The sequence below is a fragment of the Antedon mediterranea genome, chromosome 1 (assembly GCF_964355755.1).
Source record: "Antedon mediterranea chromosome 1, ecAntMedi1.1, whole genome shotgun sequence".
NCBI classification, from domain to species: Eukaryota; Metazoa; Echinodermata; class Crinoidea; order Comatulida; family Antedonidae; genus Antedon; species Antedon mediterranea.
The window spans coordinates 20,068,307-20,087,903 of NC_092670.1; the positions used below are offsets into that span (position 1 = coordinate 20,068,307).

At 31.1% G+C, this 19,597-nt stretch overlaps 2 protein-coding genes across 5 annotated transcripts in view; one reads left to right on the top strand and one right to left on the bottom strand.

Moving 5' to 3' along the window:
* Positions 1-3,128: 3,128 nt before the first annotated feature.
* Positions 3,129-4,251, top strand: LOC140047752 (uncharacterized). Its single transcript, XM_072092790.1, has one exon. It carries the CDS (start codon positions 3,203-3,205, stop codon positions 3,923-3,925), a length of 723 nt encoding a protein of 240 aa, XP_071948891.1. The 5' UTR covers positions 3,129-3,202; the 3' UTR covers positions 3,926-4,251.
* A 433-nt stretch (positions 4,252-4,684) lies between these two features.
* Positions 4,685-19,597, bottom strand: part of LOC140061134 (E3 ubiquitin-protein ligase TRAF7-like) — a 55,035-nt gene continuing 40,122 nt past the window's right edge. For all 4 annotated transcript variants that reach the window (XM_072107600.1, XM_072107609.1, XM_072107591.1 and 1 more), the window contains 13 exons: positions 17,464-17,503; positions 15,062-15,245; positions 13,541-13,616; positions 11,781-12,057; positions 10,639-10,680; positions 10,069-10,179; positions 9,476-9,674; positions 9,189-9,228; positions 8,711-8,827; positions 8,260-8,376; positions 7,588-7,839; positions 7,038-7,157; positions 4,685-6,881 (listed from right to left, as the gene is read on the bottom strand). In XM_072107600.1, the coding sequence (XP_071963701.1) occupies positions 6,870-6,881; positions 7,038-7,157; positions 7,588-7,839; positions 8,260-8,376; positions 8,711-8,827; positions 9,189-9,228; positions 9,476-9,674; positions 10,069-10,179; positions 10,639-10,680; positions 11,781-12,057; positions 13,541-13,616; positions 15,062-15,245; positions 17,464-17,503 (1,587 nt within the window). In that variant the 3' untranslated portion in view covers positions 4,685-6,869. The remainder of the gene's footprint in view (positions 6,882-7,037; positions 7,158-7,587; positions 7,840-8,259; positions 8,377-8,710; positions 8,828-9,188; positions 9,229-9,475; positions 9,675-10,068; positions 10,180-10,638; positions 10,681-11,780; positions 12,058-13,540; positions 13,617-15,061; positions 15,246-17,463; positions 17,504-19,597) is intronic.

Here is a 19,597-nt window from a genome sequence, read left to right on the forward strand (position 1 = left end):
ATTCTTTGAGTAATTCTAAAGATTTTTTTGTCAGTGTTTTGCAACGATGGATGTATTTTGAATTATAAAATAATATTATAAAAAAACATGTTTTACCATTGATTAAGAAAACAATTCGGAAGTTAGGGAAAATTAATAGCTGGAAAAGGTAGACCTACAGTTCGTTCTGTTTTATTTGTTGTTCCTAGCTTTGTTTTTAGCTATATACGTACAAATAAAAAAATTTAATAAAATACGTAATTTTGATTGGCCAGAGATGACGTCATTAAATTCATCTTATAATAAAATGCAATCATCTCATGAATAATGCATCATTATGACATCGATTTATTAGCGATGAGATATAACACACTTCGGTGGTCTCATATTGTATATGGAAACAATGGGTATAATAAATGGGCCCTGGATATGTAAACGTACAAGTTCAGTGAAGCGTCTCCAACGTTTTAATCATAATACTTTATTTAAATATTATACGCATTATTTGAACTGTCCAATCAATTGATTTGCTTTTAAAGAAACAATTATTAAATTCTTCCATCATCAAACCATGTCTACACACTATTAATAATAATACCATTACCAGTAATTTCACTCTTCCCTGGTAACTTAAATTAATTAATAGAATCACTTACACACAGAAAAATGCAGTAGGCCCTTTATTAATATACAGCAAGCCCTGATTATACATCCAAGTCAATGACGTCATGATAAATAAGAACACTATAAATTCTTCTTGAAGAATATGGCGTCATTTGAATATTTTAAAATTTAAAAAAAAATATAGTATTTGGTAATATATACAATAACTTTCTGGTAATTTCATTTATTTTCTGTAGAAAAAAATAATGTTTTATCTGCAGTATTCGTCCTAAACGGGACAATTGGAATAAGGATAAAGTATAACATGTCAATAAATTATTTTAATTAATTAATGATAACGATCAAAGGGCGAAAAATTAGAAATGATAACACGAACAGTGCATGGTAATCGATGAATGACGAAAGAAGAGATAACGGTGATGATAATAAATAAGGACTACAGTAGTATACGCAGAATGATTGATATTAATCGACGATGGATCGATGTTATTAGGAAGTTACCACAATCATTTACGATAATTTTAACTGTTTAAGAACTTCCATATGAAAAGGTCAAAAAAGGTCCATTAAATCGTATAGACGAACGGCGCAACGTAATTCTAAATAAATAATTCAATTAATTAAAAACAATAATAATAACTATAGGCCTATAAGTATATAAATATAAATAAGAAATAAGTGAATAATAATAAATACATTTAAATAAGAAATAAGTGAATAATAATAATAATACATCTGTCTTATAGTTATAAGTTAATCATGTTAATCATGAATTCAATATTTGAATAAAAGTGCACTACATAGGCCTACATACATACAATTAAATATTTAAGTCTTTCAAATCTATTGAAAGTTTTTTTCAATGAAACAAACTCAGAATGAATTAATAAAATGAAACTATTTTTTTAAAAATCGGCAACAAATTTTCCAATTATTGTTGAGAAAAAATGTTAAAAGAGCTTTTCTGCTTATTTTTGTTAAAGTTGAAACAATTGAACGGATGAACCATTTTCTAGCATGTGGATCTGGCATTGCAGACATTAGAGGATGTCTAAATTACTGATTAATGGCATTATAGAACTGTTAAACTAAACACATTGATCATGAAATAAACAATATGTAAACAGAAATATAGAAATATAAAAGATTTCGCTCAACGCTAGTCAGTGACATTGAAAGCAGCTAACAAAATAGTAATATTATTGCTTTGGTGACATTTTAAATTAAATTTATAAAACACATTAAAATAAAAAAAATAAAAAAATTATGACATTTTTTTTAATGTACAGTAGTTTATTAAATTATTTTGGTCCAATAATGTAATATAGCTTACAACTATTTGAATTACACTGCCCCTGTGATATTAGTATTGAACGAAAACGTTTCGGCCTTAATTTGACAATTTGTGCACATCAAGAATAAAAAAAAGTCCAGATATTTACAAATAAATATTATTTCTTTCATAATGCTGTCAGTTTTCTATAGTGTCACACAGAAACATTTTTTTAAAGTGATAATATTATATATTTTTATTTTCACAATCGTTTTCAAGATGGCGTCAACATTTATTCATGATGACCTCCTTCAATGTGAGGACAAAAATGAGATAAAATGCCAAATAAAAAACTAATTGTGGTTTAGTACACTCCCTATTGTTTGTAATGATATAAACAAGACATACTCATGTTATATTTTGAACAAAATGCAATAAAATAGCGATAAATGTCGTAATATTATCATGTTTTATAGCACAGCATCCATCGGAAAAGGACGCGCCCAGAAATGTTTGTGACGCAGTCGGCAGTTATAATGAATAATAAAAAACAAAAATTCTCAATAAATACTTAATTATAAGTTATGAAAATGTGCAAACATGTTCAATACTATTATATTAAGTTCTATGCAAAATCTTGGAAAGGTAGGCATACAAGAAGGTTACGAAAAACAACATTCCGATTGTAATGATCTTTACATTCTGTAGATTATGATTCGTTAGCGAAGATATTTTTTGTCAACAGGCTGACCAGTGAGAATGGGTTTTCGCAGTTTTATGCCTAAACTAGAAATAATTACGATGTGACAGTAATTACATTTTGTAAATATACAACATAAAATTATGCCCCATAGATTTAATAACATTTTATTAAGGAAAAATGTGATTTTTAGGAGAAAAACTGTAGCATAGAGATTTAACCAATATGGCGGCTGACGAGATTTTGTGCTATTTGACTAAATTCGTTCCTTTCGCAAAGTAGGTTAATAAAACCAAGTTAAAATGAAGGCTGCGGTGATGAATGCCAATACATTATAGTTCATTTTGGCTATCTTGATTATTAAAATGATCAAGTCACCAAAAAACTGTGATATTATGAACTTTGTAGAACGGTTTTCATGATATCGATATTCCTTTGAATTCCATAATATACCGAAAAAACTACGGAATATTTTTATTAACTAATTACACTATTCTAAAATATATTTATTCATCTACAAATCAACGTACCTAACTTTAGTGAATCAAGTCTGCCAAACAAGCTATGAAGAAATATTTTTGAACATACAAGCACAAACACAAGAAAAGTCGCCATTTTCAACAACAATGTACAAGTTTTGTTATGGTGCTAACGAACACGTCCGCAATGAAGGTATATTAGTAGCGCGTCACCTAGCGGCAGGAACACTCGATTATTTTTGTATCGGCAGTGAACGTCAGCTGAGTACGAAACTTAAAACCATAATCATGACAGAACAAGAAGCTAAGAAGGCAACTAAGCCAGCAGTAGTTAAAAAGAAGCCATCAAAGCCGAAGGTGCCGGCTGATCATCCAACTTATAATGAGATGATTCGGGCAGCAATTGTTACTCTTGCTGATAGAAGCGGGTCGTCTAGACAGGCCATTCAGAAATACATCTTGGCTAACTACAAAGTCGGAGACCCACAAAAATCAAGAGTTCGTGTAAGAGTTGGACTCAAACGTATGGAAGCTTCAGGACTTTTGAAACATACTAAAGGAAAAGGAGCATCCGGTAGTTTCCGTTTGGGAGATAAAGCAAAGGTGGTCAAACCTAAAGCTGCTGCTGCAAAGAAGAAACCAGCTGCTAAAAAGCCAGCTGCCAAGAAAGCAACAAAGAAGAAGTCTCCAAAGAAAGCAGCAGTAAAGAAATCGGCAGCAAAGAAACCAGCAAAGAAGTCGCCTGTGAAGAAATCAAAGCCAGAAAAGAAAGCATCGAAACCAAAGAAGGCCAAGTCACCTGCTAAGAAAAAAACGAAGTCGAAATCTCCCAGCAAGAAGAAGACCACAAAGAAAGCGGCAAAGAAGTAAACGACTTAAAAACATCTTCAGACCTTTAAAATAACTTTTTAGATAATGCTACACGTGTTTCCTTGTGATGTATATAGGATTTTAAAATACATTGTAGTGTGTATATATTTTATATGAACGGAACTTAATTCGGAATCACCGGCAATCTGTTGCCATGAAAACAAATGTTGGACGAGATGGTACCAATAAATATTTTTTGGACTTTTTAAACAATTTGTATACACTTATTTATTTGTATATTCCATAAAAGAGACATTCTAAAAATAATCATTTGCTTAAAATACCCAGTAAAATAAATGCCTGTTTTTCAAGCAGGAAAACTGAAAGCATTGTCTTGTATATTTTGTTTTATTTACAGAATGTTCAATAATGGTCACTAGAGTGTGTGAGTTGAGAGAATGAGAAATGATTGCACGTGTTGGCGCTTAAGACTCGTCCATTTGGCGTGTAGGGCATGCGTAAGACGACCTACATGTAAGATAACAATCGCGCTTTATATCATGCGACCAGTTATTTTACATCGTTTAGGGTGTCAATTTTGATCCACTTTCTTTGAATCGAAGTTGATTTTACAAGGGTGATGGTGGTATAAGTTGACATATTTTTCTAACCCGATCAGATACGATGGAGTACGTCGTAAATTACGCGAGAGTCAACATAAATAACGTTACAGGTATTAATTATGGCCTACCGTATTTTCTTTAGTTAATAAAAGCCTTCCTTTTTTATTCTAACCAATAAATAAGACACGTTTGACAATTTTACAGTATAGCACAGGTGTTATTATTATTTTCTTTTAATAAATAAACACCTTGTATGTACGTGTTATTGCCAAATGCATGCAGATGTAAAAAAACTTTATATTCTTCTAACTTAATAATATTTGAGGATACATTCCCATATTAAACTGTACATTATTTGTCACGTTCATTATTCTTTTTTTTTTTCATGCATGAACATCATCGACTGGTCCTATGAAACATACATATTATCATCAATACATCTAGCGTTATGTCATAAACATTTATGGCTACCTTATAAACATACTACCTCATCATACTTGTCGATACGTCATCAAAATCTAGGACTACTTCATCAGCATACTTAATATTAATTAATTAATATTAATCTTTTATTCATTTAAAATACTACAGTATTAATTGATTTAGTACTCATCAACATTTAGGGATACCTCATCAACATACTTGGCGCTACGTCATCAACATTTAGGGATACCTCATCAATATACTTGGCGCTACGTCATCAACATTTAGGGATACCTCATCAATATACTTGGCGCTACGTCATCAACATTTAGGGATACCTCATCAATATACTTGGCGCTAGCTATGTCATCAACATTTAGGGATACCTCATCAATATACTTGGCGCTAGCTATGTCATCAACATTTAGGGATACCTCATCAACATTTAGGGATACCTCATCAATATACTTGGCGATACGTCATCAACATTTAGGGATACCTCGTCAATATATTTGTTGCTACATCATCAAGATTTAGGGCTACATCATCAAGATTTAGGGCTACATCATCAAGATTTAGGGCTACATCATCAAGATTTAGGGCTACCTCATTAATACTTAACGCTACGTTATTAACATTTAGGGATACCTCATCAATATACTTGGACCTCATTATCGTTAGGACTACGATTGCCAGAATAACAAAAAAAACAAAACATAATAGTACCCTGTTGTAATTAATTAGCAAAACACAATTTCTTAATTACTGTAATTTAAAAAAATGTATTAATTTCATCAACCAACATTCTTCTTTTCTGTAATGTTTATTTACATTGTTTTTAATAAATGTACAAAGCAATGTTTTTATGAAACTATTAAATTAAAATTAGTAACAAGACAAACACTTCATATAAAAAAAAGTACTAAAAATATCAAAATACAATTAAGTATGTAAATTAATTTATAATAAATATAAAAATCAAACAAATTAATCTATGAATGGCTTAACCTGACAAAGGCTTTCTGTTACAAGTATTATAAGATGATAAAATAAATGTACTATATTGTAGGTTGGGGTCATTTTTTCAATGTATGGTTGGAGCGTGAGCTTTTACTCCAGGTGGACTCCTAGAGAATTTATAACTTAGGATGGTCTATGCCACAGGTTGGACTTAAACCCTAAGATGGGCTTTTATGATAAAACAGAAAAAGCACTTAGTGAACATAATACCAAACAGAACTACTTCTTCATAAGCCATTTATAGTTAAAATGTAATTAATACAGTAAATATAAGAAAATAAATAATAATAAAACACTGACAAAAAATGGCTTTTATGACTTCTTGGTGTTTTTGTCAAATTGGTAAAATTACAATTACATGATTCAATCTAATGTACAATTTCTCTTTTCTTAAAAATATCAAATTTATTTTCTCAAAAATAATATCTCCAAAAATATTTATGAAAGAGTGTAAAATATTTTTATTTTTTTCATTGTAAATGCAAATATTATTTTTACATCTTTAGAAATACTTTACAAATTTTACAGTTTTCTTTTTCATTTTATTTTAAAGTATATTGCAATGAAATCAAATTATGGCAAAAAGTTATTAAAAAATATTCTTGCTAACAACATTTTACTGCAATTACTGCAGTTATTCTACTGCATACACAGTCATTGCAAATATTACTTGAAAAATGGACGAATTACAAACTAGATAAACATTGATGCAATTACATTCTCATTTTTATATTCAACTGTTCTGCAGTAAAACAAGAGTCTAATAAAGACCTCTCATCACTTCTGATAACTTTATTGATATAACTTAGTCTTCTTAATGATGAAATCATATTATTTCCACTTTTTAAAGACCTTTCTAACAAACACTTTCTCCAAAGATGTGTACAGAGTATAACATTGGTCATTTTAGTCTTTACTCTTGTAAAGAGTGTGGTGCTTCATTGCCAAACCTGAAAGAAAGGAAATAACAATAAAAAATGCATTGTTCTAATTATTAATAAATAAAATCAAATTCAGATGTAGAAACAAATACTATACAGGATATGGTCAAAGTAATAAACAAATAATGGTGGTAACATAAATAACGTAAATTTCCTTTCACTTACCTTAACAGTATTATCAACAGCACCAGAGAAAAGACGCCCTCTAGAGACAGCGAGACATGTTACACTTCCCTGATGTCGTATCAGAGCTTGTTGACATGTCTTATTCTCCATATTCCATACCTAAAAAATAATAGTAATAATAAATGTTAACTAAAAATGTCTTATAATAATAAATATAAATATATAATTTTAATTATTATGCAACATTTTTAATTTGGTTATAATCTTCTTTTACAGTATTGTTTTATTATTATTTTTAGTAAATTCTAAAGCTCTGTCTACACTATCAAACTAGTTGAAAAAAAATGTGATGTGCCCAAATATGGTAGTGATATGACATTATCATGTCCATATATGGGCACCACACATTAAATATCATATATAAAAAATAAACTATTCCAATTATATTTAGAGGATAGTCAACTAGAGTATCCGTGTTACTTTAAATTAGTTTAGAAATTGAATATTATTGGATAAATACAAAGGAGAAAGCTACATGATGAGTCTGCTTAAAAACCAATATTGACTATAAATAAATAATTACACTCACCCTGAGAGATCGATCATATGAAGCACTAAATACACGTGTACTGCCCGGAGCACTGATAACAGCTAGTGCGTACACTGTGCCCACGTGTCCCGTCAGCGTCTCCACTTGATCATGGGATTTACGGTCCCATACATGAATGCAGTTCTCGTAAGTTCCAGCTATGATGTGTTCATTTGTGAGCGTAATTGAATATACAGAGCCTCCTGATGTTTCTAGGACATTTGTTACTTCTAAGCTGTTTATGTTCCAAATCTGCAGAAAAATAGTTAGGCCATGAGCGGAATATTCAACTCATTCACAAGACAATAAAGATGCTTACATATTTAACAAAGAACAACATCTTCCTTTTTTTATAGGAGTAAGCAATGCAATTTGTTTTTCCGTATTCTGGACCCTTCTTTAGGATATTCTTTCAACTTGAGTCTTACTGTTATACTCACATTTTGTTTATTACATTGAGTGACTCTTGCTAATTAATAAATAAATACAAGGGTTAAAAAAAAAGTCTTAACTAATAATTGATAATTTTGTTTTCATTTTGATGCATTCCGCTGAAAAGTTCTATAAATAAAAATTACACACAACTTAAATATTTATATTGAGTCCTGCAGCAATCCACAGTAACATTACTGCAGCAAATAGCATGATTTTTCAAGATCATTGCTAACATACCTTAATTGTTTGGAAAGAACCACTGTAAAGGTGCTCTTCAGTAGCAACTAAAGCACGAACCCAATGGTTCAGACCGGTTAATTCCTTCTTTAACTCATGAGTATGTGCATCCCATACCTATGAAAAATTAAATATACAAAATAAATATATACAGTGGTTTTTAAAATAAAAAATAATTTTATTCCTATTCAGCTGTGGTACATGAAATCAGCTTGATTAAAATTTGAGATATTTGTGAGATCATCGGATTGATATCATAAAATTTCTGATACCAGACTGATATATAAATTGTATCATGATTTAAATGATAAGATATTTAAGATACCATAAAGATATCTTGCTTTATATCATATCTTGACTGGGTCAATTTTAATGATACAAAAAACTGAACTGTTCAGTTGTTTGTATCATTAAAACTTACAAAAAAAAACCAGAAAAACCTTAGACTAACCTTAATAACTTTGAGCGAACCACTAAACAGCATGTTATTAGCACTAACCAGGGTGCACACTGCATTTTCATGTGCTGCTATTGTTTTTTCATGTTCCAGAGTATCAATATTCCAAACCTGCAACAACAACAAATATGAAAATTATATATGTAGCTTGAAAATCTGCTCTGCATTATAAGTACTATTAGAGGCCAACTAAGCTAATTCTATACATACTAATTGAAAGTGTATGGTTTTGCATATACATACAAACATTTACAGCTTATTTAGACCTTTCTAGTTTATTCTCAGTATGTAGTGCCACCAGTAGAAGCTTTATATTAATGATGATTCCTGATCAAAGTAGGTATGAAATGCCATGTGTGCCAAAATGTTTTTCTTTAAGAATTGCTATCTGGAACCTTTAGACTACAGTATCATATATTTGACTATTTTGTAAACAATTTAGTATATTTACTAATAAAAAATATATACTTACAGAGATAGTTTGATCTGAAGAACCACTATACAATTTGTTACTGAAAAATATAGAAATAATATAGTTAAATATATTTAATTACATGACACATACAAACTGTGTATAAAGGATATATTGGGTCAAAAAAACGAGTGCATATCAAGAACTAATAGACAATACTGTGCAAAACTTATGTTTATATCCAAACCACAGTAACGTATACTCAGCAGAAACTGATGAAAAATTACTGCAGCAACTGATATAAAATTACTGCAGCAACAGAGGTAAAAGTATAATTAAACACTTACCCGTGTGTACACAGAGCTAGCACAATGCCTGTATGTCCTTCCATTGTTTTGTGACATGTGTAACTTGGACGGGTGTCCCACACCTTGATGGTCTTATCTGATGACCCACTGAATAGGTAGTCACCATGTACACATAAACACCACACAGGGCCTTGATGGCCAACAAAAGTCCCTTTACATCGATACAGCTGTTGGGGTTCTGTAATAACAAAATAATTGGCAAATAAATGAATAGTATAACCATGGAGGAATTGTATAACACACCGGAACGAAAAAAATGGAAATTAGATTTTAAACACTGTCGTATGATAAGGAGACATGTGTTTTTAACCAAATAAATTCATATTTAAGTAACAAAGAACATTAAGTCTTACTATTGTTACTGCTAAATTAGATGAAGGTGAAGACACGCTTAAAGATACAGTGTGACAGGGCATGCAGTTAGTTAACTTTGACTGCAGCTCGTTGGTGCATTGCTTGTACATGTTGACGAAGACTTATAATGTATATTGTGTATCATATTGTTGTTTCTCTGAGAACCCAAGCCCCTTCTTGTAAATCATAAATATGGACATGAATAAACTATGACCTACCATCATTGAACCTGCCAATAATGTAAGCTATCTCGTGGTTAATTGTGCTAAACTTTCTACGATTGTCCAACATCTCGTTTGACATCTCTCGTTGGTTCTCATCAAGGTCCTCTGCAAAAAACCAAAACAAAATTTTGAGTAACTTTGATAATCTTGAGAATTGGAGGAATATTTAGTGGATATGTGTGAAATTATAATCTCTTGCATTCCTCTGCTTGCTGCCCTCAATGTGTATTTTTAAAATCAATGCAATAAAAGGCTGTAAAATTTACTCTAAGCAGGGAGTTACAATTCCCTTCTCTAAGCACAAGTTTACCTTACATTTTACAGTAAATTGGCATGAAATATATAAAATATTTTTTATTTTCTTATGGGTAATTTTTGTGGTAATACAGTGAGCTATTTTATAGGTACCTTTTGGCAATAGTTGTCAAGGAAAATACTATATAATTCACTTAAGTCAATTTAATGTGAACACCTCCCCCTTAGGCTCATTGTTTTATCGCCAGGGCCAGGTTTGTTGGAGGCCATTTTAAGGTTGGGCATTTTGCCTGGTCAAGTATCACTCACCCACTAATTTTTCCATTCTGCTTTGATTCTCATCCAAATAGCCTAGAAAAATATAAAAGATTGAAGATAAGATCATTGAAGATAAGCATAATGAAGAAAACATTATCTAAATAAAAATTAAATGTTATATATTCAAAACCCTTATAATCTTTGCAAATGATTACATTTACCATGGCAAAATTATTTATTGGCAAAATTATGACTAATTACGTGGTTTGTGGTTATATTCAAAACCACTATATCTTTGCATTATATTTACCATAGCAACATTTTGTGTTCACATATGCTCTTTTGTCATGACTAATTATGTGGTTTGTGGTTAGGCCTGATATTATTCAATGACACCAATCATAAACTCCTTGTTTTAACCAACTACATCCACTTCCCAGATACATTATAACCTTAACGTACATTGGGGCATGGCCTAGCATACCACTACAGGCTAATAATTAACATCCTTAACCTCCAGACATCCATTATGTAATATTGTTATTCTCAGAACACATATCACATTTGAAATTACCAATTAATCGCAAATTATTTTTAGATTAGTCTCTATTTCAATCTTTAAATAATAATTAAATTACAGATAAGTCGTAATATCCTGTTGGATATTGAGTGTAATTTGTTTTCAATGTAATATCATTGGTGTATATTTTGTTACTTAGATGTTGTTAAGCTCTGTCTACACTATCAAACTTAATGTGATCTGCCCATATATGGACACGATGATATCATATCACTACCATATTTGGGCACATCACTACCATTTTTGGGAACATCACTACCATTTTTGTCAAACTAGTTTGATAGTGTAGACAGAGCTTAGAGACTAGATATGAATGATTTATATGTGATCACTTTAATTGACTGCAGTAGCAATGCATGAAGCTGGTGTAGAGACTTGAATGTTCCTACAAACAGCAGTATTTTAAGCATTTTTGTACATATTTTGCTTAGTATTTATGTGGTTATGGTAGACTTGCCACAAAAAGTCTCTAGTCATTGTTCCTTTTTATGTAGCAGCACCAGCCAGTATAGTTATTACATCAATTGCTCTATTTGCTGAAATTGATCTTATTATATGGTTTATCAGGTAAGTAATTAATAAACCAGACACTTTAATACAATAAAACACTTACTAATCTTCATTTCTAAAGATTTCTCCAATCGATCGACCCTCTCTGATAATTTTCCAAGCATGGAGCGTAGAAAGCCAATCTCCTGGTCCTTCTGACGAATCGTTAATTGCAGGTCTCGCATCTTGTCATCTGTGTTCTGCAAGAAGTTCTTAATGTTGTCGTAGTAACACGTTTGGAGATGCGTGCTGACCTCTTCAAGTGTGCCCACGTACTGACATCCGTATTTGCTATGGTCGCATTTACATAAATTGCACATCTTCATGTGCGATTCTAGATCCTGTACAAAGAAAATAATAAGTCATTTAAAAGATAAAAATAAGTTCAGTTACTGCAGCAAAATTTTTTTTATTGCACCCCTCTCTAACATAAAAAGCATCTCTTTCTTCAGTTACTGCAGTACATGCTTTAATGATGAATAAAATCAATCAAGTCTTTCCCATGGTTTGCTCTGTGTGTGTGTTATTGAACAATTTGTTCAACGTTGCCTTTGTTATACATTTTTTATCTGAATTTATGTATGTTTTATGATGGAAAATAAAGATTGATTGATATATATATAAAATCAATATAACATTTTTCGAAATACCTGGAATAAATTTTTGCACAAAAGTGTGTGCAGAGTTCCAATGGAATGAACATTTATCAAAGCAAGTTCTTGGAGGCATAGGAATCAATTCCCTTGTAAGCTCAGGGTGTTTTTATCTGAATGGGGTGGTGCCTAGTTAATGGAGCATTATTACATAATATGTATCACACCATCATTAATAATCCAGGCCTGGTTTCAAACTACATTTGTCATACCTTACATAAAGTTGTGAAGTTTATAATATAATCATTATACTTTCTCTTTACCATGTGAATGAACTTTTAAACTTAATTCCCTGTAACACCTCTCACTACCTAAGGTATTATGGGCCCTCAAAGTGTCAAATAGAATTAAATTCCATCTTAAAAGCTCACATGTACTCGGAAGTTGTTTCCAATGGGACCTTATGTTTCTAAAGCCAGGATCTGAATGGTGTAAGTTGTATAAGGGATGGTGCCAACATTTGTTACTGCTGAAAGTTTCAAAATCTAGTTAAATATATTAACAAATTAACTGAAATTTGCAGTACTTCAGTTTACAACTAAAACAACTACTGTTAGCAACTTTGTTTTAACAGTTTATTCAGCTTTCTTTATGAAAGTAGAGAAGTGAAAGATTTTAACTATTGTTGATGATAATTGAAATGGGAAAATGGATGACTGTGAGCCAATTGGGACTGTGAAGTTAACCTGGGACTTGGGTAAGGTCTGCATTTTGAGTCAGTATATTTTATATTGTTTAATAACTAATGTCCTATTAGTATAATTAAATACTGCCCTCACTTGATAATATCTTTATTCCGAGTGTGTTAAGGGAAACTGTTTGACAAGCTTACGACAGGAAGTTGTATCAACTGACCCCCTATGTGCAAATTATTTAACTAAACCAAATTAGTTAAATACATATTAAATACCTACATACCATACTTAGGTTATAATTAAATGGTAAATTACCAAGATTTTGAAGTAATCATCATCTTAATGTCTCTACAGTAATCATCCATTTTCTTTTTGTTATATTTTACCTAATACTTATATTGCTTTTACTTTTGTATGTCTGATTTTTTTTTTCTGATCCACCAGTGATATCAGTACTACGATACTGAATGTGTCTTCTCAATAATGACAGAAATAAATCTTAAATTCCTTCTTACGTGATGATATCCTGTACTTACCATTTTTAAGACTGTTGGGCAGTTTGGATTATTTGGGCAGTTCATAGGTGCATAGCCGCAGTTGGCTTCATGAGTACTGTAAAATAAAAGAAAATAACACAAATTACGGTTTAATTTTTAGATTAGCTTATTTAAAACTTTTTTAGTACACTACACTATTAGGTATGGATTTTGTATATAATTATAGTATGGTCTTTTGGCTAGAAATGTATTTATTCAGACTGTAGTAAAGTTGACTCTGAACAGTCAGTAATTGAGGTGGTTTGTGATTGGAGCATCCATGAAGAAGCTTGTACAATATACAAATATTACAAGTCAAATACCTGAGGTAATGGTATTCAGTTATTGTTACAGCTTACCTAGCATTATTAATTACCTCCTATGTAATGAGAAAGTGAGGGTTATTAAATTAACTCACTCACTGCCAGATTCTATTCAGTATTATTTTCTTTTAAATGCGGCACTTAGTACAGCTTATGTTACGCATTTATAATATCCCAACGGGCTAAATAAGGGGTATTTGAAAAGGCATGTGTTAAGATAAGATTTCCAAAACATGGCACAATCAATTACTTTCATTCATGACGTGAGGGTTATAAAGGAGTAACATGAGGCAACTCTTAAAATAACTTATCCGGTACTTTCCATGATATCCAAGTTTGACAGTAACTTTCACTTTGACGAGGGGTAATACAGAAGGCTTGTTGTAAATAATTCACCCGGAAAATTCCGTAAGCGGACATGTGACAAGGGTACAAAGTTGACAGTAAATGACAAATATTATGATGGAAAAAGGACAGAAGTTAGATCATACATCCGGAATATTCCATATTATGAAGCGGACACATAAAAAGGAACAAATTTGACAGCAAATAGTTTCACTACGACAAGCATCATGATGAAAGGGGTAAAACAGAGGCCTGTTAAAATCAGTCATCTGGAACAAACTTGATAGTAATTTAGCTATGACGAATAATGTAATGAGACAGGAATGAAATACAGAAATCATTCAATAGGAACATTAAAAGCCAACATACAAACCGGTACAAACTTTGATTGTATTATTCTATGACAAATACAGTAGTATAATGACATGGGAACCACACTCATGTTAATGAAACATGCTATAAGGACATATGAACGATTTAATACAATAATTTGGAATATGAAGAATAGTAGAATGACAGGGTAATGTGAAGGAAGGCCTGTTTTGTAGAACAGGCAAAATGTCCTATTGAAAAGTACAATCAAATCAAGGACCCAGCCATTGCTATATTACATGTTATATAGTACAGCAGTAATATCAGGGGCGGATCCAGGATTTAAAACATGAGAGTGCTAACATATAATATTAATGATAAAATAAATATCAAGAGGCAGTTCATAATTTAATTTATAAGAATAATCAATAAAAGGGAAGCGTGTGAGCCTGGTTACTTTGATGAAGTAAAAGCATCTAATTTATATTGTTAAATAACACGTATAAGATTAGCCATCTCTTTATTTTAACCACCAACTTACACTTTCTCACTGACGCGCATGGTCATAGGGCAGCCGTCGGGATCAACTTCGTATTCTCCAGGAATTTGGCTCGATGACGGAATACAACCGTATTTACAATGGACGTATAATTCACTGATTTGTTCGTTAACGGCGATGTTTGCGACAACAACAGCTAATTTGCTATTATCCACAGGACATTTTTCTGTAAATTAAAAAAAAAAGTAATTTATTAATTTTTTTTCTCACTTTTTCTTCATCCATTTATTATATAAATATTTAAACAAAACATTATTTATAATCAAAATAATGATGCTAGTTTTTATTTTTTTTCGGCTCTGCATTGCATCGAGCACTTCTGCCTACATGATTTTTTTCAAGCTTAACTAATAATCTTATACTATACAGACATAACCAATATCCAACCAAAAAACATCACATAAAATTAAAGCAAATTCCATAAAGATGAAATCAACTATAAGTATACACGTAAATAATAAAAATTCATAAGAAGCTGTGTCATAAAAAAAAGGACAGATTTGAAAATGTGCGTTGACAGATGGATTTTAGCCAGGCCCATAATAATCCCTCCGCAGAGATCACCTGCCTCTACATGACTCAAACTCAGATCTAAATTCCTAAAAACATCAAAATAATTTTTAAAGTTACTCGTACAAGCTTCCTCAGTTATAGACAACTTGACATTCAAAATCTGTGATTTTGTAAATTTGTATTTTATGAATTATATGTTAATCTAGATAAGTTTGTAACTAAATTCCTAATTTTGACAAATTGTTGTCAAAGAATTCAATAGATTTGATGTAAAAATCTGTTTTTCTAGATTACGTGTAGTACCCTATATATTTATTTTAAAAACAAGACAGAAGTGTAATCCACTTTTTATGTCTCAATATTTTCAAAGGTAACTATTATAGACAAGTTCATGTGTATGGGAGATTAAAAAAAATTACAAAATTCAACTGGTTTTATGTATAAAAGCTACTAGAGTTTAGATTGCCCTTTTCTATATCTGTTCTAAAACTAACTTGTATTTAATGATTATGAATTTAAATATATGATAATTGTGCCCAGAAACAGTCTAACTACATTAAAAAAAAATGATTGAAATGAATTCAAAACAGAAGATGTTATTTTAAATTAATTTCCGCTTCAAACCTGAAACTTGTTACCATCCATTTCAGTTCTGGTCGACCTCTTATTTGTCATAGAGACATAATTAATATGCAATCTTAACACCTGTGTTTTATGTATGAATCAGTTGAACATGTGCTACAATTTGTCTATTTGTTTTATATTCAAAATACAACTTTCACTTTCTAAACCACAATTCAGTTATAAGATATTAAACATTGTTGTTGTATTTTTTTCTTTTCATGAGGCAACATTTTCCTTTGAAATGGTTCACAATAGTCAAGAGGGAGAGAGAGAGAGATATTCACACAGTAGAACTCATTTGGGACATCCCTATTTAGGGGACATGTCCACTATAAAGGGGATACTAAAGCTTGGTTCCTTCTAGAACGTAACGCAAGGATGTAAACGCGACAAGCGAAGTTATAGACCGTTAGCAATTACAAGCGAATAAGCCATCACGTGTGATTGGTCAATTCACTTGCGTTGCGTTACGTCCTTGTGTTGCATCGCTAGTGGGAACCACGCTTTACCTGTAAAACAAACAAGGGGAAATATATTATATGTTTTAAAACTATGGTTAACTCTAATATTCACATGACATTGGGTTCTGAAGGTGTCTCCTTTTATAGGGGTTCTACTGTGTAAAAATCATGTACTGTACAGTATTCATAGTATAAATATATTCTTTTTTTATTGTTAAGATTAAAAATACTAAAAGAAAATGATTACTATTTCTCAAACTGCTGAGAATTTTCTTTTAGCATTTTAGAAACTTTTTAACTGCACACTAAAATGTCTCCGAAACCAACCAATTTCTTTTGTGACAAATGTTAGGATAAATGGTATTTGGCCAACAGCCAGGGAGGTACTTTTTTTTTTAAAGAAGGGCTTCCTTATTTTAGGAAATCTCTAATTTATAGAGTGTAAATTCCTTCCTTTAAAAAAAAAGGTACGAGAATTTGAAATAAACAAGTCTAAGTTTAAAACAATATTTAAGTTTAGTATAACTACATATATAAAAAGCATGTTGGCAACATCTTCAGAGTATCAATAACCTCATATAACACATTTTGTATATAACATTTAATACTGTACTTATAAGAAACATTTTTTATATAAATACATACTGTACATTTCAGATAAATAAAAGCTTTACATACAAAAGTGCATATTTTGTTACTACTTTATTTGCTCTATGCTAGTAAAACTATTCCTAAACAATGTAAATTTATAAAATAAGGAAATTAACAACAAAGAAAGTCTCTTACCGTTATGACGAGAGTTAACACATTGTCTACAGTACGTATGCTGCAAGAGAAACAAAAGACTTATCATTTCAAACACGATTGAGAAAGAATCATAATGGTGACATCTGATGGCACTGGCTTCAAAGTAATAATCACAAGAAGTTTGGTACTCCGTGAGTGAGCAGAGCAAAGTACTCTAGCAGAGAATGTTCACAAGGTGCAGATAAGGAGTGATAGTCCACTACCAATGCACCGAATAATCAAATGGTACTGCAACACTGGGCACGTTGGACTGATGTAATCGCTCTAAATACCCGCTACCAACCGGAACAAATGAAGGCTGGGCAGAAGACCACTAATAACTAGTAGGCATCCACTATAAACACTCGCTAAAGGCGAAACAAACGCAGGCAGGGCACTGACTGATCACGATGAACTGTTAGTACCCAATCAAAAGAGACACTACCGGGTGAACCAAACAAAAGCAGAACACCACTAATCACGATAAGCTATTAGTAACTGCTCTAAATACTCGCTACCGGCAGGAACATATAGGCAGGGCAGTACACCTCTGATCACGATAACAGAGCATAACAGAGTTGTATACTGACTCATTGAGTTTCATACTTCAATCGCCGGAACAGTTGGCTCACCACGAATCACCAAACAAATCGACCCAATTATTTTGCATATATTATAATCATGATTAGTTTCGACAATTTGTACGGTGATAACTTTTCGCAAACACAAGTGACTTTTAATAGGAAATTAACTTTACAGTGGACATTGTGTTAGCTGTAAAGTGATTACGATGTTCGATATCGTGCAATGCTACATTTTTTTAATTAAAGGCGGGATGGTATAAAACAGACACCTACACTGATTAGGATGTTCAATTGGGTTCATTACTTTGATCAGTAATTAGTCACAGTAATATAATTAGTTCCCACTGACTTAATCATCTATGGATTTTCGAGGCAAAATTAAAATTAACAAAGTTTTTGATGACTTCCTTTAAGACGGTAGATGTTTGTTCAAGATTATCTGTTGGTTGTCACATCATCAGGTGATTCAGGGGGGAATGTATAGTGCAATTGTAGTTCAGAAAAAATTGAATAGAAAGATCAAAGAACTCTTGCTTCCCAGGTGAAAATTATATATATATTTTTTGCATGGTAAGCACAAGCCAGATCATAAATACTATGAACCACTTTTTTGTCACATAAAGTTGTAGTAATAGCTATACTATTAAGAAACTATAAGCAATAGATTATTTTTCAACAGAACTTAATCTTCTACATTCACAAATATCTTATTTTATAGATTAGTTTAAATTGTTAGATGTCCAGTTTAAATTTTGAACAGTGAGTATATTCAATTTAAATTCAAACATTTCCAGAATTAGGTATAATTTTCCAACAGTGAATAACAGTAGTTACTAAAAAAATTTTAATAAATTACTGTATGAGTAATTATATATTCTGTTTAATGAGAAAATTAGAAATTATAATAAAGTACAAATATAAATTATAATAAATAGAATAATTTTTTTAATGGATGATGAGTAACTTTGCTACTAAATGAGTAAATAGTAAATATAATTAGGATATAACAAGTTAATAGACAAAATAAAAATAGTTAAATAAATAATACAATAAGGAAATATTATGATTCAAATAATATCATTGAAATATCAATTAGATTTTCTAAATGTACCCTAATTGCGTTTGAATATTATTTTTTAGGGCGTGGCAGTGAATTCTTTGTTTAAAATTCATTTCCTTTGGTTATTATTGTATTTTTTATTAAATTTTCATGGAATATTTTGAAAAAGAACCATAGTGACGCATAATTTTGATGAATTTAAAAATACAGATCGTAATTAAACAAATTAACTTTTTTTCCGAATGAACTTTTAGGCGGAAATTATCGCTCGCGGAAATTTTATATTTTTTAACAATAACAGGTGAAAGATGAGGTTTTTTTTTAAATGTTGATTTTTTTCGGAGAATGAACTCTAATGACATATCTTAGGGTAGCGTGACAAGTAAAAAAATGTTTAATTTTTAATTTTTTAAACCACTTTCCTTAAAGCACTGTAGAACTGAATTAGCTGGAATTACTGCACTAAACTATCACAATAATGTTATACCCT

Coding starts and splice junctions, on each gene's coding strand:
- LOC140047752 (XM_072092790.1), top strand. CDS start 3,203: ATGTACAAGTTTTGTTATGGTGCTAACGAACACGTCCGCAATGAAGGT.